The 27,750-nt window shown below is 41.7% G+C and overlaps 1 protein-coding gene across 2 annotated transcripts in view; it reads right to left on the bottom strand.

Moving 5' to 3' along the window:
* Positions 1–27,750, bottom strand: part of DPYD (dihydropyrimidine dehydrogenase) — a 588,030-nt gene that overhangs the window by 268,234 nt on the left and 292,046 nt on the right. For both annotated transcript variants that reach the window (XM_045026686.1, XM_045026687.1), the window contains one exon: positions 1,060–1,167. In XM_045026686.1, the coding sequence (XP_044882621.1) occupies positions 1,060–1,167 (108 nt within the window). The remainder of the gene's footprint in view (positions 1–1,059; positions 1,168–27,750) is intronic.

Raw genomic sequence — 27,750 nt, forward strand, 5'->3', positions numbered from 1 at the left:
TTGACTATTTCCCAACAAATTATGTTCATCTATGTGTCTGACAATTGTGTTCTTTATGATAGTTTCAACCAATTTGCCTGGTACTGAAGTGAGGCTTACTGGCCTGTAGTTGCCAGGGTCACCTCTGGAGCCCTTTTTAAAAATTCGCGTCACATTAGCTATCCTCCAGTCATTTGGTATAGAAGCTGATTTAAATGATAGGTTACAGATGACAGTTACTAGTCCTGCAATTTCACCTTTGACTTCCTTCAAAACTCTTTGGTGAATACTGTCAGGTCCTGGAGACTTATTACTGTTGAATTTATCAATTTGTTAAGTAAGCAGGCAGCCACTTTCAACACCATGTGAACTTTCTGAATGGTCTTCAGTTGCAGTTCCATGTAGAGCACATTGAACTGATCCGTTCTGTAGGTGATAATGGCATAACTATTGCATACAGATTGTACTGTATATAAGCCTGGATAACTGAATATAGAAACAATCATTTGACTAACACATGGTCATATACTGTAATGCCCAGTGTGAATTTATTTTTCAAGAGGACAATTCTTAATGTTTAAAAAGGCATAACACTACCCATAATCTATATAGACTAATGTTTCTCAAGGTTTCAAGTTGGCAACCCCTTATTTATCCTCAAAAGTTTTCATGACCACCTTACATTTACTAGAAAAGTGCATACAATGTATCAGTGATAATCATGATAAGCCTATGTAATTTATCCAAATATAATTTGACGTTAATATTTATAATTTAGTATATAATTATAGTAATTTATAATCTCTCTCCCTTGCTCCTCTCTAAATTTATTTCATTTTCTTTGTTGTAGAATTGTAATCAAATTTTCAATGACTTGCAGCCTCCCTGGTTGTCTTTTATCATCCCTAAGAGGGCTGCATCACAACGATCTAAACAATACATCCTTCTGCATCTACACATGCGCCTTTATTGGATGTACCACTGTACAAGTGTCTGTGTACTATGGAACTCCACTAAGTACTAATATAATTGCTAACCATCTATTGAACATGTTTTAAACAATACATTATATACACACACCTGGTTTACTTGCCATTGCTACCAGTGGTAGAAAGTCTTTAGATGTGTAGAAACCTTGGTCCATTCTTAATCCTTGGAATATACCATCTTTGTTTGGCTCTGGTAAACCTAATACATATAATTGTAAGCAGATCATTTAGAAAACTTCAAAGATTAAAAAACAAGAGTTAAGCAGGGCAAACAGTCTTAAAACCCACCAAAATACCAACAGTTTTATCAAACCAGGGGCCTTAGCAAAGCACCTTGCATCCGAAAATAACACCACGATGCTAACCAGTCAGTTTAATCAATTAGGAAGGGGCATAAGTACCAGAACTGCATATCTGCCCTGAGCATATGTGTACATCATCATCAGTGGCTGTTCTTGATTTATTTTCAGGAACCTGCAAGTTCTTATTGGTCTTTATTTATTTATGGCTATTAATAACATAGTTGTACAGCAACAGTATGTGATAAGGTAGAGAGACTTCATAATTAAACCAAAAGATTGCAAAGGATGTCTTTCCATTTCTGTGCAGCTGGGTAGCAGAGAAAATGGATTAGATGGCATGGGAATTAGGAAGTTATTTTTCATCCAAATTGAATGAAATAACATGACATTTTCAACAAAAGTCTGGACTTTTATATCTAAACAGGAAACAAATTAACAAAATACTCTCTAATACATTAACTTTTAAAATCATTAGATAATTGAGGTATCTAATTGTCAAATAATTAGTAATTATATAGTATAAAAAATTCAAACAAAATATGTTTTCATTGGAAAGTACTGACTCATAAAAACTGAAACTTTTCATGGGGAAAAGTTGATTTTGATCAATTTCCCAATTTGAAAAAAGAACTGGGGGGCAGCGGGGGGTGGGGGAGGAGGGAAACGGGAGTTGCCTCTTCACTGTTCATGCCTTTTTCCAAATCATTTATGAATATGCTGAATAGCACTGGTCCCAGTACAGATTCTTGGGGGACCCTGCTCTTTACCTCTCTCCACTAAGAAAACTGACAATTTAGTCCTATCCTTTGTTTCCTATCTTTTAATCATTTACTGATCTATGAGAGGACCTCCCAGGACTGCTTATTATCTCATGACTGCTTACTTTGCTTAAGAGCCTTTGGTGAGGGGCCTTGTCAAATGTTTACTGAAAGTCCAAGTTGCAACATTACCCAGGGTACAATCTGGACTGGTGAACAGTTGTTAGTACCTTGTATAATGGTACTAACACTGTCTTGTCTGGGAATACCTTGTCTGATGCATCCTAGGACTGCATTAGCCCTTTTCATGGTCATATCACATTGATGGCTCATAGTCATTCTGTGATCAAACAATACATTCAGGTCTTTCTCCTCCTCTGTCGCTCCCAACTGACAAGTCCCCAGCTTATAGCTTGTTGTTAGTCCCAAAATGCATGACCTTGCACTTTGCACTATTAAATTTGATCCCATTTCTATTATTCTAGTTTACAATGTCATCCAGATCTTCTTGTATGATATTCCAGTCCTCCTCTGTATTGATTATACTTCCCTTCTTTGTGTCATCCACAAATTTTATTAGCGCACACTCACTTTTTGTGAGACGGTCAGTAATAAAAATGTTAAATAAGACTGGTCCCAAGACCGATCCCTGAGGACCTCCAGTAATAACCTCCCTCCAGCCATTATATGACCCACTGTAGTATTCCCTTTAACTAGTTCCTTATCCATCTTTCAATTCTCATATTAATATGGGGTGCCCTTACACTGCTTTGCTGTGAGAGCAACCACTCCTGGCCTGGCTCACAGACAGCCTCTAACATGTAAACTACTCTGATCTGATGTATATCAGTGCTTCTAGCCACCCAATCCTAAATTATATTACAGAGTGACACCAGCAAATTCCCAGTTCCAGACTTGTCCCCAGAAATGTGTGTCATGTACTATCCAGTACCCTCCTCGACAACACAAGCTCATAGAAAGTCAGTCATTTCATTAATAAAAATGATATGCACAAACCTTGTTATTTCAAATGAAGTTTCTCAAACACTTCAATGCAAGCACACACTGGTTTAGATAAAACAAAAGTTTATTCGCTACAGAAAGATGGATTTTAAGTGATTAAAATTAATGAGGCACAAAAGTCAGAATTGGTTACAAAGAAATACAAGGTAAAATGCAAACTAATACCTAATTTAACAAGCTAAGTGAGCTTAAAGCAAAAATTTCTCTCACCATACGCTTGCCACAGTCTGGCTGGATTACTTCAGCCAAGAACCACGCCCCCAGTTCAATGATGGTTCCTTTGTCTTTCAAATGTCGATGCCATGAGTAGAGATGAGTGGAGAGAGGTAATTTGGGGCCTCTGTTCCTAATTTTTTTTATTACTTTTCCTCCTCTTTGAGGATCCTCTCCACCTGAGGTGCAGGTGACAACCAGTCTGTTCCTTTGCCAAGATGTAAATTACTCACTCACACCCTTCTTTCTGCAAATGAATGGCCACTTAATCAAGTGATAGTCCATTTGACTTTGTTGACACTTGGCTGAGTCATCAGTTTGCCTTTTGTCTCCAAGGAACTGATTTGTGCTGCTTCCCCAGATTTGGAATATGCCTTAATAATATCATACAACAGAATCTTATAACTTTACAAACAAGGTTGCCACACATTTTACCAGGACAATAATGATCAGCAAACTATGAATTTTCAAACGATACCTCTCAAGGCATACTTTGTACATAATTTATCATAGTCTTGTAAAAGTGGTCAACATAGGGGTACAGTCTGTCACACAAGTACATTATATCCACTATATCATCGTTGTCCACATGTTTCTTGACATCCTCGGAGAACTCTAACAGATTGGTGAGGCATGATTTCCCTTTAAAAAAGCAGTGTTGGCTCTTCCCCAAAGTATTGTGATCATTTGTGTTTCTATTCATTCTGTTCTTAACTATAGTTTCAAACAATTTGCCTGGTACTGGAGTTAGGGTTTAATGGCCTGTAATTGCCAGAATCACCTCTGGATCCTTTTTTAAAAATCGGCATTAAAATAGTTATCCTCCAGTCATCTGGTACAGGGGATGATTTAAGTGATAGGTAACACACCATAGTTTGTGGTTCTGTAATTTCTTATCCGAGTTCCTTCAGATTTAGTCCTGATGACTTATTACTGTTTAATTTATCAGTTTGTTCCAAAACCTCCTTTACTCACACCTCAATCTGGGACAGTTCATCAGATGTCACCTAAAAAGAACGGCTGAAGTCTGGAAACCTCCCTCACATCCTCTGCAGTGAAGACCGATGCAAAGAATTCATTTTGTTTCTCTGCAAGAGCCTTGTCTTCCTTTAGTGCTCCTTTAGCACCTCAATCATCCAGTGGGCCCTACTACTGTTTGGCAGGCTTCTTGCTTCCAATGTACTTACAAAAACTTTTGCTCTTAGTTTGTGTGTCTTTTTGCTCTTCAATTTCTTTTTTGGCACGATTCATGATTTTTGAACACTTGGAGCTGGGAATACTACATGTCTATAGCTAGATGTTGAGAAAAATCAGGTAAGGAAATACTTGTGCAAATTCAGGGTATAGCAGATTATAACCCCTGAAAATCATACTTCCTCTGACAGTAAGAACATTTGCTAATGAACAATGAATAAGGGATAGGCGGAGGTGCTGCCAGTTAATTGGTGTGTATTTATTAAGAGTATGTAAAATATGTATATGAAATGGTCCAAAAATTGTACAGATCGTGATTGCTCTCTTTCTCCCCTGCTATCCATACGTTGTTTTATCATTCTAAAATGGGTACCACAATAAGCAGCCCTACAGCACTGCACTCTCCTCTCTCTAACTCTCAGTGCTTAAGCCTCTGCCCAAAAGACTGAGGAGAGAGTTGAGAGAGAGATTTGAGCCACTGCTGCTACTGGGATTTACACTACCAGAGGTGACATTCCAACCTTAATCTGTGTGCAAAACTCATTGACATTAGCATGAGTTCCAGTATGAATTAAAGGTAATATGTGGCCCTAATTTTCCTCCCCCCAACCTTCAAAAATGAAAACAATACTCTCCCCAAACCAAAAGAACTTTCATCCCTTTTTACCTGTACAGTCTCTCTCTGTAACTGATCTTGATTTTACCCCTATTAAAGTTGGTGACATAACTCCCACTAATCTTAAGAGGATCAAAATCAGGCCAAGAGTCTCATGCTAATGGGCCAGATTCACTGCTGGTGCAATATCACTGAAACCAATATGACTGGATCAAGGATGAATTTGGTCCAAGATCTTTTATGCTGACTACCGTGATAACAAAACAGAATACCAGGGATCTACTGCTTACAATTCATTTTATTGTTATTTGCATAAGATGCATTTTCTTTTCACAGACAAATCTAAGAAAACCACATTTATACTATTTACATTTGAAGGAAATGCTAAGGGATTTCCCCTCACATGCTCACATATGTCTGGCACAGTTACAAGCCCTTTGCTATGTTTTCACACTGGCTGTACTGGATTCTAAGATATAAACTTTCTCATTGGTGTTTGCCATGGTAACGATTGCAGATACTTCAAGTAAACAAGAAGGAGATCAACTACCATCAAGTACTTCACACAGCCAGTAGCCACCCATGAGAGAGACTTTATATGGAGAGAAAGAGAGAGAGAGAAATACAAGAACCAATACCCACCCTGCAGAGATACCCTTCAGTAATAAACTGTCACCTAACAGAAATACACTTTAGAGAGAGATCAAATATTGATAAATAGCCAGTAGCCACTCAGGAAAGACAATTTGGAGAAATACAGTTACATAGAAGAAATATAGTTTAGAGCAAAAGAGTCACATAGGAAAGATACAATTTGGGGAAAAAACAAACAGTCACCAATGATAGATACAATTCAGGGTAAAGAACTATCCAGGGGAGAGAGGATTTGGAGACACTATCCACCCAGGAGAAATAGTCTTTGAAGATGCATTAAAGAGATCCTTTAGAGCAATGATATTCAGACCTCAGTGGTTCAGAAGCCAAATTAGCAATCAACATTAACCAAAAGAGCCACAGTAGTGTGAATTCATTGGCTATATATTATTCTCACAGCAAAATGACTGATGAAGTATTATTTTATCAACTACAATTGGTTAATAACATAGTAAAATCATCCTGATTGGTTAATAACTTAGACTGACACACTTAAATCACATAGTGTTTTAATATCATGTGCTGCAGGAGACACACTGAAGAGACACTTGTGGCTCACAAGCCTCAGTCTGACTATCACTCACACTTTACTGATACTGATGCACAATAGCCAGCAGCCACCCAGGAAGTATACACTACAGAACTACATAAACGACAGAGGCTCTAGTGAGTATATTCTGGCCTCTCAAAATCCACCGAGTAAGCCATCAAAGAGACCCTTTTGTTCAGTATTTGGTATTCCCTGATCATAAGCAATCATTCATCTCCAAATCTCCTGCCTGTAACATAAACCAATAACTTAGCCACTTCCCATTGCTGCACTGAGGAATACTACTTCTAGGGGAGTTTCTGGAGGAAAACTGCTGTGTACTCTCATGCTTGGCAGTGGTAAAGTTGGGTGGAGATGGGAGATTAGGGGGCACAAAAGCACTGTTCAGTGTCAGATATCTTGAATATTATTTTACTTTTATTTCCTTTGAATTGTTACATAAATTGTTAAAGACATTTCAGTTAAATTCTCCTCTGCTTTTCATTGTGGAGCTTTGGACAGCAACAGTTTACTTAATTGTCAAGAACCCTTTTTTTAATTAAAAATTGGCAAATTCATGGAGGGGGGGCTTTTGGGAGGAATAAAATGGTTTGCTTTTCCATGGCACCAGACTTGCATGAACTTTTGGATTAACGCTGCAAGCCAGTTGCCTCTCCATGGCTAAGGGACAAGGCATTGTGTTTGCAGAACTGGCAGAGTGGATGCTTTACCCACCCCCACTTCTCCTGGCTTCTGCAGAGTGGCTCACCACAGGGAAGAGGACAGCCACCAAGGACTGGGAATGATACAAAATATTTGAAATGGTCACAGGGTGAATGGACCACTCTGACTTTTCATGGACAAACGGTTCCCTTTCCCTTACTAGAATAAGGTGAGCCACACCAACCACATCCACTGCCTTTCCACGTAGCTCCCATTCATAAGGGGAAGGAAAAGATGGGACTTTGGAGAGTGGGGGGTTGGGGTTTTGCAAAACCATAAATGTCATTAAACTGTTCTTCCCGTACCTGGGCCTTTAAAAACCTACCCTGCACTCTCTCCCTCCGTCTCACCCATTTTGTGTGGCCCAAGGACTGCCACTGTCAGCATGGGCTGAGAAAAGCACAGATACAGGGGCACAGTGATGGCTCGTTAATACTCTGTTATAGCTTCCACTAAATGTTTTATAATGTTTCATGGGATTTCAATAAAATCATTGATTTGCAGACGTATCTTGCTCAGGGACCAGGCTGAGGTGGCATGAGGGTGGATGTGGTGAGGGGGCCGGCTTCAGGCATGTATTACTAGAGCCAGATGGGGGTGTGGGGGTGCACCCTAACTTACCAACCTCAGATTCCAGTTCCTGCCACAGCTTAGGATCCTTCTAAAATGACTCCTTGGGGGGGGGGGGATGGATTTCTGAACCGGGTCTGCCAGGTAGAGGTATCGAGTAACATGCTCCTCTTCCTCTGGGTCTCTCCTGGCTTCCTCTAAAGTCCCTGTTGCCTCCCTGACCCTCAGCTGTGTCCTGTCATATGATGAGACTGGTGGGGTTGGGGGGGGTGTCGGAATTCAGGTTCAGTACTCATGGCCATGGAGAGCACCCAGTCCACGTAAGGTCATATGCTAGATCCCCACCAGGAGTGACTGAGTCCTTCACTCTCTAGTACAGGTGCCTGGGGTGCTTCATGTGCTCCCAGCACTAGGATGGAGTCTGGTGAATGTCTGTCTCCTATAGCCCTCTGTGAAATCTCCGGGTACAGGAGACTGTTTCTGCTGGTACAGACAAAGTCGGGAGAACAGCGTACTCTGACCATGCACTGATTAGCACCCAGATGTGCTCCAGAGACCAGGCAGCAGTTCTTTAAGCATAGTCCATGATTGCTGGGGCTGATCAATATAGTTCAAGGGAGAACTGAAAATGCTCAGCACTGGTTGCCAGTACTGCTGGGAATGGAGGATCAGAGATCTTTGGGTAAAGGACAGGCAACAAAGGGATCAATGCATTGTGGAACTGATGCTGGAAGACTATTGATATTCATGACCTGATACATGCCCCTTGCTGCCATCCACACTGCACTGGGTTCAAGGTAGAGGCATGTATGTACCCACATCCCTCAAGGATGCTAGCTTTCACACACTAGGCTATCCTTCTGGAACTTGCTCCAGGAATTTAGATGCGGACAGTAGGGGGATTATGGCACAACACCACACATGTAACCTTGTACACTCACAAGCAAAGACACACCCTCAGCCAGGTCTTTAAAAAAAAATGCTGCTGTTACTGCTGCAATTACTGCCCAGGCCTGGTAGGAAAACTAAAAGGGAGAGGAGGCTGTGGCAAAGAGGTACAGCATACATCTCTCTCCCACTCGGATTAAATTCCCTCTCCCCTTCTAGGCCTGCATTCGTTGTTTGGGTTACTTAAATCTGGTACGTTCAGCCAGATTTACAGGTGTGTATGAACTTCTCAACCAGTTCTAATAACTGACACACAAAATAAGCCTTATTCCATGATAAGGGTCAAATATAAACAAAAGCTGGAGTTAAAGTTTTAAATATATATCAGTAGCCTAACGGGAGGGCTTTTTTAAAAAAATCCAAACATGGAAAAGTCAGAAAATTCAGAGTTAAGGTTATATTTTAAAAACATCTTAAACACTGGTAAGTAAGTTAGTGAGGTTGCCCAATACCTTCTATTATAAGTCCGTTTTCCGTTGCTTATAACTCTGTCAAACATTGACCTTTTGGGATAAAATTTTCCATGGTGGGTGTTTGCTTCAGAATGAATTACTTTTGGAAAACGTCAGTCAAGAATGAGGCTAGGAATAAACACATTGTTTTGCCCATGTTAAAAAATTCTGACCACCTTTTTGTTGAAATGTGTTAGCACCTCATTCTCTGGAGCAAGACCTGAAATCTGGCAGGGTGTGGCCTTTGCATCAGGAAAATCAACCCAGATTTGGCCACATTATAAACCTCTGAAAATTGCAGCTTGTATATAGTCAGTAGAGAAATCTTTGATTTTAGCAGTTATATCCCCAAAGATTCCATCCTCACTATCACTCTTCTTCCCCTCTTAAAATGATTTATTAGGCTAGATGAATAAATGACATACCTCCTATAGGGAGCATCCATATACCTATTTTTTTCTGCTGAAAAGAGCCTTTTTGAATTAACCGAAGACACCTATGTTTCCACTCTGTCCCTAACTTTTTATGCACTCAGCTCTCTCATTGGCCTCTCATACTTCTATATCAAATACCTCTGCTTAGGGTGACCAGATGTCCCAGTTTTATAGGGACAGTCCTGATATTTGGGGCTTTTGCTTATATAGGCTCCTATTACCCCCTACCCCCATCCCGATTTCTCACACTTGCTGTCTGGTCACCCTACCTCTGCTTGATAAAGTTCTCCGTTTGCCAGGAAATTGACAGACACTGGTACTGTATGATCACCAAACAGCAAAGATGCACGACAGAGAAGAATATATAAATATTTTTTTTAAAAATCCTATAAATATCCTTTATTATTTTTGAATGCTCTATTCCTCTTCAACATGTCTGGGTTCTGATCAGAGGAAAAGGAGATAAAAAAATCTATGCACAAAAATCTGTTTTATTCTATGTCACTGAGCAAACTGTATTACAAGTTTTAAGTACATTAAAGTACGACCTTAACAGATAATATTAAAACAGTAGCTTTTCATAACTGTCCAAAACTTAGTTTTCCCTAGACATAAGATCCATATCTGTATTCAGTTTTGCATGCTCAACCTATTTGTTTACATCAGTTTATGATGAACAGGATTAAGTACTGATAATTTTGCTGTCAATCCATCAATGTTAAACAATGGTTTAGATTTTGAACTATTCTAAAATGCAACATTATACTACTGCTTACTCCAACTGTAGAACACTACTTATTATACTAATGCTCTATTAAAATTCATTCTAACACAACCACCGGAATAATATTCAACAAAAAGCCACTGGTATCTAAAGAGTTACTCACTGTATATTTTTAAAGGCTTAATCCTGAGAAATGCAATTCCCAATAAAGTTGCGGGTGCTCTGCAGGTGCTCCACATCTCTCGAGGTCAGGCCATTAGTGATTAGCACATTAGTAAATACTTTTGAGGCTTATATTTTTAAAGGATCTTTCTCTTTTCTCCTGGAGAAGGCTTCTTTATGGTGGCAGCTTTGTTACTTCCTGTTGTGCAGTTCAATAGAGTACGTTTTTAGGTGCCTGATTTTTTTTGTTTGTTATGTATGTTGATGGAGATAAGTGTTTTAATTACTTTTTTAATGTCTATGCTTTTGTAGTTTTCTCCTCTCCCCCTTTTATTTCCTGCTGTTGAGATTACTGCCTCATCTCCACAGCAGGTGGCTCTTTCAAATTTGTTTCCTTTGTAAGCCTGGTAGATTTATTTTGTAATATAACTGCTTTTTTTTACTGTTTTTTATTAATGATTTCTTTACTCTGGGATAGGGTATACTTGCCCAGTCCTAAAGAGTAATTCCCTAATGATAGCTGAGGGCTTTGTTAATTAAAAAAAAAATAGAAAAGTGGGGGGAGGGGAAGGAAATCACTACAAGGCACCTGGGTTACAGAGGAACTACTTATATAGGATTGGGATGGGGAGTCCCCCCCCCCTTCATTCCAGGTGGGAGAGCAGTGCACAAGGAGCCTGAGAGAAGTCCCTCATGCCAGGTAAAGCTGAGCACCTCACAGTGTGTGGGGGAATGGGACCCTACCTCATAACCTGCCTTCCAGGCACGTCACATTAATGCATAAACGCTGAACTGTAGCACGTGTGCATTGGCCACACTGAAGCCTGTTGTGTGGCAGCTGCTGCCTGAGCCCAACAAACTTGGCGGGGATGCACAGATGGATGGAGGCCCAGGGGAGGAGGTGGATGCAAATGTAGAGAGCAATGGGGCCTCTGAGGAGTGTGTACACAGGCAGAGGGAGGTGCCCTGGTATGTGTGTATGTACCCACATGTGCATACAGATGTGTGTGCACAAGGATGGTTTTGTGTGTGCACAGGGACAGTGCCCCCCAGGCTGTGGGGTGTATAGAGAGAATTTGGTTTTGGATTCCTAATTAGTTTTGGTCATCACATTGCTATCATCAACCATGGACATCACTTCCAAACAGACAACGATGCACTCTGTCAACTTACTGTTCTCCATTTACCTGCCTGTCTTAACTAAACAAACTGGCTGGTGAGAAAAGAGCTTCCTGCTATTTAGTGCATCAGAGTCAAGTCCTTCTGGGAAAAATAGTCTTTGTTTTATATCCTTGATTAACATTCTCCTTAGCCTCACAGCAAAAGGCAGATAGCTTTGAGGCATCTTGACCCTCAAACTTTCTTTTCCCACTCTGCTGCCATTCACAAACAGCAGTCCTAAATTTTCCCCTGACCCAAGCATATTCTTGGGTGCTTTCTTGAATCAGTTCTCTTCTCAGCATGGTCATGAGGGATTGGCATATATAAACTATAATTGTGAGGATGACTATATCAGGCAACTATGCAGGATGGGAGTGTTCTGTACCTTGGTCAATTTCATCAGAAAGGTTGCGGAAGTACAGAACTAGAACTTTAAATATTTTGTCTAAATGGAAATTAAGTTGTTACAGGTTTCCTTGAATAATCAAGTGCGTTCCTCCATCAATAGTTGCCAGTTTGGCAATTTTGTTGTAGTAAACCCATATGACTTGTTATTAAAATATACAAAATAATCACAAAAATGTTCCTGAAATAGACTAATTTTTACATTTTATCCTTCAAAAATTGAAGAGCATCCAGAGTCTACATGGCCCCTTTTGAAAGTTGCTCCCCTCCCAACCCCCCATTGAAATGTGAAACACCACCACTGTTGGGTTAGCATTTTCTTACATTCAAATCAGAATGCATGTGAAGTAGAGTATGTGAAGGAAGATGTCATATGTTTATTAATGAGAATTAGTGTAGACTTAGTGTTAAAGCAAACACTAAGTAGTAAGTTAAACAACAATATATGGGTTGAGGGCTCTCTCAAAGTCTGCATAAGTACTGTAATCTAATTTTAAAATTCTGAAATTTACAGGCCTCATGCAGAAACTATTATTCACCTTGAACCAGAAACTTGCATCTGGACCCCTTTGAATTTCATTGTAAGAGCAGGACAGAAGTGGAAACAGATCTGAATCCCCAAACCATGGACTGGATCAAAATCCCAAAGGAGCTTCTTGTTCAGTTTCAGTTCAGATGGGGCCATAAGTTCACAGGAGCAGATTCATCGGAAACTAGAGATGGGTGGAGCAGGCAATGTTTAGATGTAAACTATGTTTCTGTTACAGTTTGGAGTTAAAACAAATCAGGGCACAAGTTTAGATTTGGATTAAACAACACTGAATTCTCATGAGCTGTCATGGAAATGTGCCACACAATGTTGGAAATCTTCTAAGAAAACCTTGCTGTCACAAGACTTCCTCAGTTGTGGGCTGACATGTCACAAGGACAACTCATAACATTTTAGCATCATGAAATCTAAAACTACCCCCGCACCCCAGTCTTAATTTGGCTTCAAATATATCCTTACATAAATCTACCATGGCCTCCACAGCCCATCTCTAGTTTTTTTTTTGGGGGGTGGGGGCTGTTAATGCCACTGCTGTCAGCATATTGGACTTGGTCCTGCAGTCGAAACTTCGCCTGAATAACAACAGTGTATGAATTAAGGAAACTTTATGGGAACTTTAAAAATAACATTGTAGGGCAACAGGATCAGACAAAATTTTCAAAACTGACTAGATAATTTTGAATACTTTCATTTTTGAGTGCTAGCACTTTAAAAAGGCCCTGATTTTCAGGAAGTGCTGAGCACATGCCCTCTAAAAATCAGGTCCCTTTAAAGATGTCTTAAACTTGACCTTCCAAAAACTTGAAGCACTCAAAATCACTAGACATTTTGAAAATATTGTTCTTCAATCTTTAAAAGAACCATCTGAAGAAAGGCTATCAAGCCTGAGATAGTCACAGATGCAGTCTCCCTAAAATAAGTGTTTCTTCTTAAGTGAAATGCTGATGTTTAATATTACGTGTCACAGGGTCCACTCACTGCAAGCAGTGCCTCCTTCTGGCCATCCTGGGGATTAGGTCTGCCAGCATGTGCTCTCCCTCTGGTATGTCTTCTCTTGCTCTGCTGCCTCATTAACTCCTGAGTCTGCAGTTTCCTCTCTGTGGCTTGACCCTCTGGCCAGGTCACTAAAGTCAACTCCTTCTGGGTAATTCAGTCTTTCCAGACCTACTGTCTGGCTAGTGCCTCCAATGCTCATGCTACTTCCCCAGTTGTGAGTAGGGGAAGCTAGGCCCACCCTCTACTCAGGATTCCAGTCCAGGGACCCTCAGCTAAGCAATTCCGGGCTTTCCTCTCTTAGCCTTCACTGCACCTTCCCTGGACTGGGGGGTTTCCTACCACACCTGGTTCCCCTTCTTACTCTGGATGTATCAGCTCCAATCCCTCCTCCCAGCAAGTGACTGGTACCTGCTTTTCTGCAGCCTTCTGCAGGAGCCCCCAAATACTCCTCCCTCTTCCTGGAGAGTAACTACCCTTTTTCAGTAGGGACATCCAGCTACTTGACTTTATATAGGCCCTGCCTGTACCTGCACAAGGGAGCCTGTCCTTAATCCCTACTTGCTGCCTAATTAGCTGATTGGGCCCACCTGACCTAATTCAGCTTTTGCAGGTCTAGTGTGGGAAGTACACCCCATCACATATGTATTTGAAGTAAGGTTCAAGCCAAGGATGCTAGTAAATTAAACAGTAGGCTCTGAAAAAGGGTTTGCAGGAACAGAAAGGCTTCTATGAAGTAAGCCTCATTCACACTGAATGATGAATGCGGGAATTCTGCCTAGTATTGTTTATGGCAGGACTAAAAGAGCTGAAACAATTTGCTATGTTTCTTGATTTGCTGAATCTGAGACTTCTACAAGTTGTAATACAGAGTAACTGAAGAAACATCGGCTCTAAAAAATAAAGTGGAAGATTGCTGCAAACCTTTCTTATGTCATCTTAGCAAAGTTATATATTGGGTACAAATCTGAAAAGGTCACAAAGGAAAATGAGTTTAATGATCTCAGCTTGGGGCCAAGGTCAGCCCTAGTGTAAGCATGTGCATCTCCACTGAAGGAAACAGCGCTAGCTTCACTCTGATTATTCTAGGGTTTAATTTGACTTTTAGTCCCTATTGGATAGTTGGTCACTTCACACAAGCTGTCACCACTGATGAGCTTGTTGGCATAGCATGAGTGCTTCAGTTAAAGATCTGAGACACCAAAGCTGTCAGGTTCCTTTCTCTCTCCCCACTAAGTACACCAAAGGAAAGACATGGGCGGGGAGGGGGGCTGCATTTCCTAGAGACACCTGCCAGATGTTATTTATCTGTGGGATGTGCTATACCACACTGGAGGAGCCTCTACTGGCCACAGTTCCTCCTGTTATTCAGTACATTGTGCATAGGTGAAGTAGGCAGAAAGGCAGTAAAATCAGTCCCCTGGTGACTGTCTTTCAGCTGTCTAGAGAGAGACCCCAAAACCATGCACCAAATGCTCTGGAGAAGCATCCGGGTCCCTTTGGCAGGAAGGACATTTGATGTTATATGGCAAGTCTGAACATGTATGGGTGAAATTAAAGTACAGTCGAACCCATTTATCTCGACCTCGGTTAACTTGCCAATCGTATTAAGTCGACGTTTTAGAAGTGGAACCGCCAAATTCTCTCTTTGTCTTAGCATTTTCTCATCGGTTATGTCGGTTCTTTTATGTCGTTGTACCCTAATATCTCGAGCACAAAAGAGGGCCAAATTTGCCACTTAACGTCCGTTATCTCAATCCCCATGACCAATCGTGCGTCTTATATATTAGTATATAAATAAAAATGATCGTACTTGGTTCACTGCGCATGTGCTGAGTTCACGTAGCACGTGATCACGGTCCGTATGGTCGTTCACTCCCATGCCAGTTCACTCACTCTTGTTGATCTTGTCTGAAGGATAACATGCTGTAGCTATTCTGTTTATTTTTTCCCTTCTAAAAATGTCTGGAGATGTTAAGAGAAAACTGGACAATCAGTCAATAGAGAAAAAGTATGAAATCATACTGCAGCTAGAAAAAGGAACAAAACCGGCAGACCTTAGTCGTCAGCATGGCATTCCAGCAAACACCATTTCAGGATGGAAAAAGAAGGCCGACGTGATAAAGCAAATGTACGAGAAGTCTGTCTTTGATCCAGCAAGAAAAAAACTTAGAGTGGCTGAGCACAAAGATGTCGACGATGCACTGTTTCAATGGTTCACAAATACGCGAGCAACAAACCTTCCTGTCAATGGTCCCTTGCTGATGGAGAAGGCGGACATCCTTGCTGCAAAGCTAGGACACCCTGACTTTAAAGCAAGTCAGGGGTGGGTGGATCGTTTCAAAAAGAGGCACAACATTGTCTTCAAAGCAATTTGTGGAGAGAGCGCTGCGGTTCAACAGGAACAAGTGGATTCATGGCTGAAGACTCAAATGCGCACAATTTTGGATACCTATGAGACTCGGAACATTTTTAATGCTGATGAAACTGGGGTGTTTTGGAAATGCCTTCCAGACAAGACTATGGCGTTTCGTGGGGAGGCTTGTCACGGTGGAAAAAAGTCGAAGGATCGACTTACAGTGCTAGTTGCTGCTAACATGGATGGAAGCCAAAAACTCCCGCTGTACGTTATAGGAAAGTCCAAGAATCCCAGATGCTTTAAGCAGACCAAAGTTCTCCAATGTGATTACGATGGCCAGCCAAGCGCCTGGATCACAGGAGATCTATTCAGTGCATGGGTGAAAAAGTGGGACAGGAAGTTCCAAGCAGAGAAAAGGAAGGTGGCACTGATCGTGGACAACTGTAGAGCTCATCCGGATGTTCCTGGTCTCAAGGCCATTAAGATCTTTTACCTCCCACCTAACACAACGAGTAAGCTCCAACCAATGGACCAGGGGATAATCCAAGTGCTTAAGGTGTACTACAGGAAAATGTTGATGTGCCAATACCTGCTCCATGATGAAAAGAAGGCACAGTACACCCCTTCCCTTCTAGATGCAATGAACTTCCTGAGATCAGCCTGGAATGACGTGAAGAAGGAAACAATCTCAAACTGCTGGATGCACTGCGTCATTCAGGATATTTCCGATGATGAGTTTCAGGCACAGTGCCGTGCAGCCGCAGAAGAACTCGCGGAAGTGGCGGGAAAATCAAGCCTTACAGATGCTATCTTGGAAGAAGAGGCACAGGAGTTAGCCATCACTGTCCAGGAATTCCGAGATTACATAGAAATCGACAAAGACGTCGTTACTGATGGCGTGATCACAGATGAAGACATTGTATCAAGTGTGCAGTCAGCACAGGCAAGCACATCTGCATGCGGCAATGACAAAGAAGATGAAGAAGATGCGGACGAAGATTTGGAACCAATTCCCTCAGCTGGTGAGGTGGTAGAAATGCTACAGAAAATTCGACGGTATGGTTCTTTTGTAGGAGATGAAACTGTTTTAGACAGCATAAATAATATTGAAGCATTTGTTTTCAAGCAGACTGTTAAAGCCAAAAAGCAACAAAGCATTTTAGACTTTGTAAAGAAACCATAGTAACCGCGTGTACGATACTTTTCAGAGCTGTGTCAGAGTGAAATGACACGCGAATTTAATTTTGACACTGGTTAGCTTTTTGTAAAAACGAACTATACCCCGCACGTTTTTTGTGATTTTGTGATTTTGTGAGCGATCTTTGTGTTTGCAATGTTGGAGAATATAATAAAGGTTTGTATCGAGAATCGACGGTGGTTTGTATTGTATACTGGTAAATCTCTGCTGTTAGTTGGTGCACATATGCCTTTTGTTGTTAGCAAACATGTATGTACATTTTTATAGCATGCCGATCGCTTCATCTCATTTATTAACGCACATCATGTACATAAAGAAATTTCAAGCACATGTTAATATATTGCCGCCATATTGGTTTTCGTTTATCTCGATCATCGGTTATCTCGACGCTTTTTGGCAAACCCCTAGGCCGGCAACATAACCGGGTTCAACTGTATATAAAATGAGGGTGGGGACGGGGATTCAGGAGTAGCATTCTGTCCAAAAGCAGTAGAGTGGAAATCACGAAGGGGAAATTCTGGAAAAAATCCAACTTCTTTTTATTGCTGGCTGATCTACTTCAAAAACAGCATACCAATGCACCTTTCCCAATTTATACGGATCAATACTGGCACATGGAAGTGATCTAAGTGAATGGGAATCTGCATCGGGAACAATCAAATGTGGGAATAGAAATATACTCTTCATGTGAAGCATTGATATTGCAACATTTGAACAAAATCTTTAAAAGCCGGATCAATATAATTCACATACAGTGAATGTACTGGGAGGTGAGTAAAATCAATGCAAGCCTCTGGAAAACACATTCACACAGAAAGAAGTTTTAGACAAAAAGTCACATGTATTCAGTTGGCAACAGAAAGAAAAGCTATTAACATCAATGTTCTTCATCGTACTGAGAAGCAAAGGTTGAAAGTCAATAGTGGCAACTCTATATTAGTGACATTTATTATGAATGGTAGTATTTTGGTGTAATATTATGGGTCAGGTCCTCAGCAGGTGTAAATTGACAAAGCTTCCCTGAAGTAAATGGAACAACACCAATTTATACAGCTGAAGGTCTGACCTTATACATGTAATACAGTATTGATATATCACCTGATTAATATTTAAAGCATACCAAGTATAACATTTATTGATATTTATAATGTTCTTTAATTCTGTTCTTTTCTTAAAGTCACTGAGTCGAATAACAGAATTGCAAAAAAAAATCTAAATTTTTTAATATTCAGTTTAGCTCCACTTGGATTATGATTTGTTATTTGGTATAATTTACGTAGTGTCCTAAAAACTGTATACATAGGAAGACCATATAAGCAGTGGGCCAGATTATCTATGGCTTTGTGCCATTTGTGTAAAATATTTGTAAAATGCTAACAACCTGATAAGAGAATCAGGCCTTCTAAATATTAATTGTAGATGGTATGGCCTCTTGCTTCACTCCCAGCTTATTCTTATTTTTATGGTTGAATAGGCATTCATCTTACTGAAATATGGGGCATGTTCTGGGCCTAATTTCTCAAATGGGACAGCAATATCCAAATGTATCTTGACCTTGAGCTATAAAAGTGCAATTTTTTTTTAAGTGCTACCACACAGCACTACAATCTTATATCTAAAATTTAAATACAGGAAGCAAATAGTTCCCCCCCCCCCCAGTTCTTTGGAAACTTAGTAAAACATACAATACTGCTGTTTAACTTAAATCTTGAGTATATTAATATAGCCATTTTGTCCACATGAAAGAACAAAAAGCATACTCTTAAGACTGGAAGGTAATATTCACATTTTGTTCCACCTATGCTGTATTTCCAAATTTAGGTAAACCATCTCTACATATACTAAAAATGATGCCTTGTAAAAAGCTTTCTAAGCACTATTAATTTGTCTACAGCTCAGATCTAGGACTGAAAACCTATCATCAGTGCATTCTGATGAAAGGATAATAATTAAAGTCTCCCCCTCCCCCGCTTCTTCTACAGCACAGCATTTGACCTATGATAAAACAACCTATCAATTTTCGATTCATTATTTCTACCTGAAGGGCTTTGCCAGCTCACACAAAAATATATCTCCTTTTGTCAGGTTTAAACTATACCTGTCCCAACTGCTATGAGGGCTCATAGCTCTCATCCCTTAAAAATTGCCAAATAGCATCAAGCAACATAACCTCTCCAGCCTCCAATGACCTCTGCAATCAATAATATTTGTAACCTGTAAGAGCAGTTAAGTAGAACAGAAGCCATGCACTATGCTCGTTAACCACATTGAGCTGTGATACTACAGCCTGCTCCCTTGTGTCTCTTGTGATCAATTTTAATCTTTGGACCAAGAATAAAAGAATGCAGACCCCTGTTTCTAAATTCATCTCAAAAGAATGTTATAGATTGTATGTCTGCAGAGAGAACGAAAGATTTAATTCAACCAGCAGTTCAAGGAAAGAATATATCTAAACTATCATTCATTCTCATTACCCCTAGTGCTGTTTGGGTCTTCAGTTGACAATACTAAACACAGAAAAAATACACACGCAATGGGTTAAAAAAAAAGCTCTTTGTTAAAATACTATCAGGTAACAGTTATTCATGAGAGTGGTATCCATCCATGCCACTATCGGTAAGTTTGTGTCAGTATTTCTATTATAGTCACTTTGTTTACAGGTTTATAAAATGACTGCTAGCATTCATTTCGTGTGGAAAATTGGAATATACACTAAATAAACAAATCAACTCCACAAATTATAAAAGTTAGTCTGTCATTTTTAAATTAAACTATTGTTAAAAAATCTGGTTTCAGATGTTATTGGCACTCATAACCCTAAAATGGTTTTGTTCAAAAGAAAATAAATTTGTCAACCAATTAGTCCAAAACATGGACAACTGTGTCTGAATGCAGGACATCAGACAAGTGAATTTGGAAAACTACTATTACACTGAAGGCCCCGTTTGGCTCTGTCAAGGAAATACTTTACACATTATCAGTGTATATGTAACTATATGTTTATAAGATGTGCTCTAACGGCTCCTTAACAGTTATGCATCCGACGAAGTGGGTATTCACCCACGAAAGTTCATGCTCCAATATGTCTGTTAGTCTATAAGGTGTCACAGGACTCTTTGCTGCTTTTACAGATCCAGACTAACACGGCTACCCCTTTGATCCTTAACAGATACAAACCCTTGCATCACCTATCAAAACTTTGCACGTGAATTTACTTTGTTGTTCACCTTTTTAAAATAACATTACAAGGACGCTTTCATCATGTTTCGTCCCTAACATCTTCTATCAATTTAGAGAAATTGCATGCAGAATCTATCTATCTATCTATATATATATAGCTGTGGAGTAATAAGCCTAAATTAGCACAGGCTTTATTTTCCCACATGCCATGTATCAGTATGGGTAACACTATCATTCAAATGAAATTCATGTAACAATCTGGTGGGGGTCAGTGAGGCCCCAGTTCAAGAAAGCATCCTTACTCAGAAAAGCATCCACAGAACATGTATACATGCTTTTTTTGAATTGGGACCTGAGGTGGGAGTATTATGTAAGTATTCTCTCTACACAACATACTACACAGAGTGAGAAGTTGTTAAACACAGAACAGGTATCTAATAGCGGTAGCATATATATCTATGTACTTTCATATATATGACATGAGAGTGCATCATCATACCTTGTAGCTAATCCTCTTCTGACTGAAGTCAATCACAAAAAACCCAGTTATGGAGTTTTTCTTAAGTCTTTCTTTTTTCCATTGTTTGAAGGTGAAGACTAAGTCCTTATTCCCTGTCTCAACTAGGGTTGTCAACTTTCTAATTGCACAAAACCAAACACCCTATCCCTGCCCCTTCCTCGAGGTCCTGTCCACTGCCCCCCGTTCACTACATTTCCCCTCCCTTGGTGGCTCGCTCTCCCATACTCTCACTCACTTTCTCTGGGCTGGGGCAGAGGGTTGGGGTGTGGGAGGGGGTGAGGGCTCCAGGGTGGGGCCAGAAATGAGGGGTTCAGGGTATGGGGGGGCTCCAGGATAGGGCAGGGAATTGGGGTGCAGGAGGGAGTGAGGGCTCTGGTGTATGGCTGGGGATGAGGAGTTTGGGGTGCAGGACGGGGCTCCACGATGAGGGGTGGGACCAAGGGATATGGAACGTGGCAGGGGGCTGCGGGTTGAGGCAGGGGGTTGGGTGCAGGATGGGGTACAGGATCTGAGCTGGGGATAAGAGGTTCAGGGTGTGGGAAGGGGCTCTGGGCTGGGGCATGGGGTTGAGGTGCAGGGGGGTGAGGGCTCTGGCTGGGGGTGCAAGCTCTGGGGTGGGGCCAGGGATGAGGTGTTTGGAGTGCAGGAGGGGTCTCTGGGTTTGGGGTGTGGGCTCAGGCAGGGGGTTGGGGTGCGGGCTTACCTCACCTCAGGCGGCTCCTGGTTGGCGGTGCTGCGGCTCTAAGGCAGACTCCCTGCCTGTCCTGGCTCTGCGCTGCACCCCGGAAGTGGCCAGTAGGAGGTCCAGCTCCTAGGCAGGGGGGCCAGGAGGCTCCGCACGCTGCTCTCGCCCACAGGCACCGCTCCCCCAGCTCCCATTGGCCACGGTTCCCAGACACCGGCAACCCTAGTCTCAACACTAGTGTGCCTTGTGTTTATTGCAACATATTGTGCATAACGAAGAAAACATTATTTTCTCTTAAAGAATAAATGTTCTAGGATTGTTTGTTGATTACAATATTGTTGTATGGCATCTGTCTCCTGTATTATTCCTCTGGTGCTTCATACAATGTTGGCCACAGACAGGGTTCTAGAACACCACACTCCAAACCAAATGAATCTCCAACATGGGCATAACTACTGGTTGAACACTAACCGGGTGTAAGAGGATGCAGATCTTCCAAATTCCCCCTCAGCCAAATATTCAGCATCCATAATTTAGGGGAACATTGAAAACTGGCACTTGCAGGTATGTAGAAATCTTCTGGGAGATCCACAGACAGATCTCCTTAAGAGTTCATTCTTTTTGTTGGCTAAGTCAAATATCAGAGTATTTATTCTGCCATTGATGCACATGTGTAACCTACATTAATGTTAATGGAAGTAACATGCAACCATCCAGGGGAGAACAGACCCCTTGATGTTATCTTAATGCATATTTTTGTATTCAGTATTGTACAGCAATAAGATTCACATAACAAAAACAAGAAGCATCTAATCAATAAATAGAAAATCAAGTTGCAAGGTCCCAATAGGTCCCTCTAACAAGGATTTCTCTCTGAAATGTTCACGCTTGTCTAATGCTGATGCTTTTAATCCTTTCACACCAGTGGGTCTAACGTTCTTGCCATTAGCACTAATGTAAAACAAATGAACATTTTACACCAGGATATCCACTCCCCCCCGAAAGTAAGCTTTAGGAATATAAATTATTTTCCCCAGGTGGCTGAAAAACTACACCAGTTATTCATTTAAAAATTATTAGCATATAAAATCATTATTATTGCTGCAGTTAATGTACAGTTCTCTGACAACCTTTTGGACCATTACAATTAAGAAAGGCAGCATCCTTAATGAAGTTACAAAACATATTGTTTATTAAATAGCAAATTATATCTTTAATTAACTTTAAATGTTATATCCAATGAAAAACGTCATAAATCTCTGGACAAATATGTCAGATATAGAGTATACATTTTGCTCCTCTATGGATCCTAAACAGCACTTTTAATTTGCTTACAGGTTTCTATTGTATGTAAATGTGCTCCTCAAATTACTTTCTAGTATCCAAGTCAAAAGGCTTTAGAATAAATTTTAAAAGCAGCTTCTCATTTTTCTTCTTTTCTTTTCTTTGTTTCTTTTTTAAACAAATTTAGCTTTCATGAAATGCAAGTAATTGGTAGTTCTAGCAAATGCAGCCTTTTTATTAATCCACAGGGGGTAAGAATTCAGTTTTCCATTGGTGTCTAAAAATCAGTTTTATTAGAATGAAGAGGAGATTTTGGGTTAACTGTAATCTTTTATAGCTTTGTCTTCTTTTCAGCTCAGGGATAAATTGCTCAGAATTATCAAGGGCTTTTATGATATAGTTTAAAGTCTATAAAAATGTATTGAGCTAAACCTAAACATTCTGTGGTGGATAAACAAGGTAGACCAAAAACAAGAATCTCTGTGTACTGTTAATATGCCCTGTGATAATCTAAATTGCTCAATATTGGGACTCAAACCTCTGAGGTGCTGAAAGAGTTTAATGCACAGTGAACTTAGTGCAGTGGTAAGCATGCTGAGCAATTCACAGGATCAGGTCCTGCACGAAAGAATGCATATTCAGGGTCAAATCCAGGTGCTACTGAAGTCAATGGTAAAACTCTCATTGACTTCAGCAAGACAAGGATTTAGTAATATGGATTTTATTTATATATTATTATTATTATTTATGTTTTGCATTACCACAACACCTAGAAGCCCCAGTCATGGTCCAAGACTGCCCCCCCTTGTGGTAGGCATTAAACAAACACTAATACAGTCAAATTTGCTAATGCCAACATCAATTTGCAACTGTATATTTTGACATTATCTGCAATCTTCAGTTAGCTATCAGACCTTCCTGGTAACCAAAACCTCAGTAAAGCAGAGGAATTATTTCCGATTTGTTTTAGCTTTGTTAAAGTCTGACAGTACTCTTGTTTAACATAACTACCATCCATACAAACCATAAAATGAGGCTGAGCAGAGACAATTATTCAATGTAGATACTGTAATTGAAAAAGTAAAAAATAGCTTGCACCACCTCAGCAGCGTTCAATAATTGATAAAATGGTGTTTATAGCAGGAAATCAGTGATTTTCACCTGACATAAAACAGGAAATCATTTCATGTCGATAGAGCTTACACAGCCATTGTTATATTGAATTTGTACAAAATGTTTTTATGCATGGAAAAATCTTTCCATGGAGAGCCATATCCTGCTCCCTATTCTCCCTTCGCTGGGACTACTTGTGCATAAGTCAAGTAGAACTTGGCTCTAACTGAGATGGTTTCATAAGGGAAGTTGATGGGGATCGGGTATATCTGCAAAAGCAATTCCAGACCAACCAAACAAAAAAGCTTTCTTATAGAAATCAAGAGTAGGGGTAACATTTTCAAAACTATCTAAGTGAATTAGGAGACTAAGTCTCATTTTAAAGGGCTGAAATGACTTCTTGAGTTTAAGTTCCATTGACTTTCAAGTGTCTAAGTGCATTCCACGTTTGGAGAGAGGACTTAGGTTCCTAATTCACTTAGATACTTTTGAAAAAAATTCCCTAGGGCTTGGAAAAAAAAATCCACTGACCCACTTACCAGTAGTAAATTCAAAGGTTTCCTTTAATCTCTCACTTTTTAAAAAAATCTATTCCTTACAAACAGCTTATAGCCCGCAAGAAAGACCAGCGAACGCACATCCCCCCACAAACACACACACACACTTGCAATTCCAACACAGTCCTCAATACACCACACATAGCAGCCAGAAGATTTTGGACAGTTTACCCTAATTAAGACTTCCCTACATAGCAGACATAAGGCTATATACAGGGAGAAGAGAGTGCCAGAAGATGGTAAAAATTCAAATGCATCAGACACCTATTGACCAGAAGTTCATAGAAAAGCTTCCTCTAGTCAGAATCCAGAGGCAGCAACCTAGCAGAAGCCAAATCATCAGCCCTCTTTCCAGTAGCTAGAGGTACAAGGGAGTTTAGATTTTCTCTCACCCGGGCACTGCACCTGGTTCTGACACATGAAGCCTTCAACCATAGTCTTTGATTAACATGTCTGCTGATAGGTTTTCCAGCTAATGGGAGTTTGGTAAATTTTTTTTAAACTCTCATGAAAATAACATTCCTGGGAAGTCCTGGAAATGAGGCTTAACTTTAAACCAATGAATAATTTCTCATATGTATGATCCTGCAAGATGCAGAATGCGCTCAAGTCCCAGTGAAGCCAATGACAGCTGAGGACACTAAGCACCTTACAAGTATTCTATGCCTCCAATTAACAATACCCACATTCACTTGCCACCTCACTGCCCCTTTGTATATGAATGGCTGAGTTCTATTTGCCTTATTCACTCACATAACTCTTGCTGAGTTACCAGCCACACAAGGAGAAAGAATTGAGCTAAAGGCCTTGTCTACACTACAAGACTATTTCGAATCTACTTAAGTCGAATTTGTGGATTCGACCTTATGAAGTCGAATTTGTGTATCCACAGTAAATACACTAATTCGAATTTCTGAGTCCACAGTAATGGGGCTGGCGTCGACTTTGGAAGCGGTGCACTGTGGGAAGCTATCCCACAGTTCCCGCAGTCCCCGCTGCCCATTGGAATGCTGGGTAGAGCTCCCAATGCCTCCTGGGGGAAAAATGTGTCGAGGGTGCTTTTGGGTAACTGTTGTCATTGAACCGTCAATCACGCCCTCCCTCCCTGAAAGCTCCAGCGGGAAATCTGTTTGCGCCCTTCTCTGGTCGGTTACAGCGTGGACGCCACAGCACTGCGAGCATGGAGCCCGCTGCGATCATCGCTGCACTTATGGCCGTTGTCAACTCCTCGCACCTTATCATCCACCTCTTCCACAGTCAGCTGCTGAGAAATCGGGCGAGGAGGCTCCGGCAGCGCGGTGAGGACAGGAATTCACAGAGTGGCGCAGACCTCTCACAAAGCAGGGTACGCTGCGCCGTGGAGATCATGGTGGCAATGGGTCAAGTTCATGGTGTGGAACGGCGATTCTGGGCCCGGGAAACAAGCACGGACTGGTGGGACCGCATAGTGCTGCAGGTCTGGGATGAATCACAGTGGCTGCGAAACTTCAGGATGCGTAAGGGCACTTTCCTTGAACTCTGTGACTTGCTGTCCCCTGCCCTGAAGCGCCAGGACACCCGGATGCGAGCAGCCCTGAGTGTGCAGAAGCGAGTGGCCATAGCCCTCTGGAAACTTGCAACGCCAGACAGCTACCGGTCAGTAGCGAACCACTTTGGCATGGGCAAATCTACCGTGGGGGTTGCTGTGATTCAAGTAGCCCACGCAATCATTGAGCAACTTCTCTCAAATGTAGTGACTCTCGGAAACGTCCAGGACATCATAGATGGCTTCGCCGCGATGGGATTCCCAAAGTGCGGTGGGGCTATAGATGGGACTCACATCCTTATCCTGGCACCAGCCCACCAGGCCAGCGAATACATTAACCGAAAGGGCTACTTTTCAATGGTGCTGCAAGCACTGGTAGACCATAGGGGACGTTTTACCAACATCTTCGTTGGGTGGGCGGGCAAGGTTTATGACGCGCGTGTGTTCAGGAACTCTAGTCTGTTTAAACGCCTCCAGGCAGGTACTTTCTTCCCGGACCACAAACTAACGGTTGGGGATGTGCAGATGCCTACAGTGATCCTCGGGGACCCAGCCTACCCGCTAATGCCCTGGCTCATGAAGCCCTATACAGGCGCCTTGGACAGAGAGAAGGAACTCTTCAACTACCGGCTGAGCAAGTGCAGAATGGTGGTGGAGTGTGCTTTCGGACGTCTCAAGGGGAGATGGCGGAGCTTACTGACTCGCTCGGACATCAGCGAAAAGAATATCCCCGTAGTTATTGCTGCTTGCTGTGTGCTACACAATCTGTGTGAGAGCAAGGGCGAGACCTTTTTGTCCGGATGGGAGGTTGAGGCAAATCGCCTGGCTGCAGTTTACGCTCAGCCAGACACCCGTGCCGAGAGAATATCCCAGCGGGAAGCGCTGTGTATCCGGGAGGCTTTGAAAGCAAGTTTCCTCGGAGAGCAGGGTAACCTATGACTCTCCACTTGCTTTCAAGAGAAACTGACCCTGGGCCTGTGTCTGTATGTGTCGATTTCGATCTGCGGTTACATACCCCGTTCTCCAAGTTTCCCCCACTTCCAAAGCACGTTTTAAAGCAAATTAATTGTTACACTCATTATTAATAAATCTTTGTTTTACTTTGCATTTCTGTTCAGGTGTTGAAACATGGACGCATACTGTGCTGGGCACGGTGTGCACTGATGTACAGACCGCTTGTTCCATAGAGGAATGACATCCTCCTGCTCCCACATAGGTCTCTGGGGTGGGGGACGGTTGCAAGTGGTTGTGCATGAAGGGGAGGGATTGCAGGAAGGGGTGGGTTTGCAGGAAGGGGCGAGTGGTGCCTTCTTTGGATAGGGGTTTGGATGACGGCAGTGGGCTGTGGGTTTGGGCATAGGAAGGGGTGAGGGGTGTGGGGGAAGGGTGAGTATCTGTCCGTGGATGAGGGCTCTTGTTGGGGCTCAGGGCAGCGGAGAGGCTCGGTGCTACGGTGGAAGTGCATGGTAAGGGCAGCATGCCTTAACATTAAGGGGGTGGCAGGCGCTAGGACCCTGGACAAGCATACACATCACAGAATGACCCGGGGCAGCATACACCACACAGAGTGACCCTGGTGCCTACTGACTGCAGTGTGTGTGTGCCCTGCAGTTGATCATGCCCCCAAGTCTGTACCCTGGTAATGTAGGCTATACCGTGCAATTATAAATCCCCTCCCCCCCCACACAAAAAAATCCTCTGACACGAAAGACGTGACCGAAACAGTGAATAACAGCAAACAGCTTTTAATAATCTAATACACAGTGGGGGGATGAAACTTGGATTTGGGACTGGGTGAGCCTGTAAGGGAAGCACTTCTACAAATGTATAGCGTGAGAGGTGTGTGGTACATTAGCGCTATGCAGTGGTGCAGTGACAGTTCTCACGGCCCCTACCGCCCCTCCGTCTTGTACTTTTGGGTGAGGGGGGGCAGGACTTCTTGGCGGGGGA

This window comes from Mauremys mutica, chromosome 8 (genome assembly GCF_020497125.1).
Source record: "Mauremys mutica isolate MM-2020 ecotype Southern chromosome 8, ASM2049712v1, whole genome shotgun sequence".
In the NCBI taxonomy this organism is placed as follows: domain Eukaryota; kingdom Metazoa; phylum Chordata; order Testudines; family Geoemydidae; genus Mauremys; species Mauremys mutica.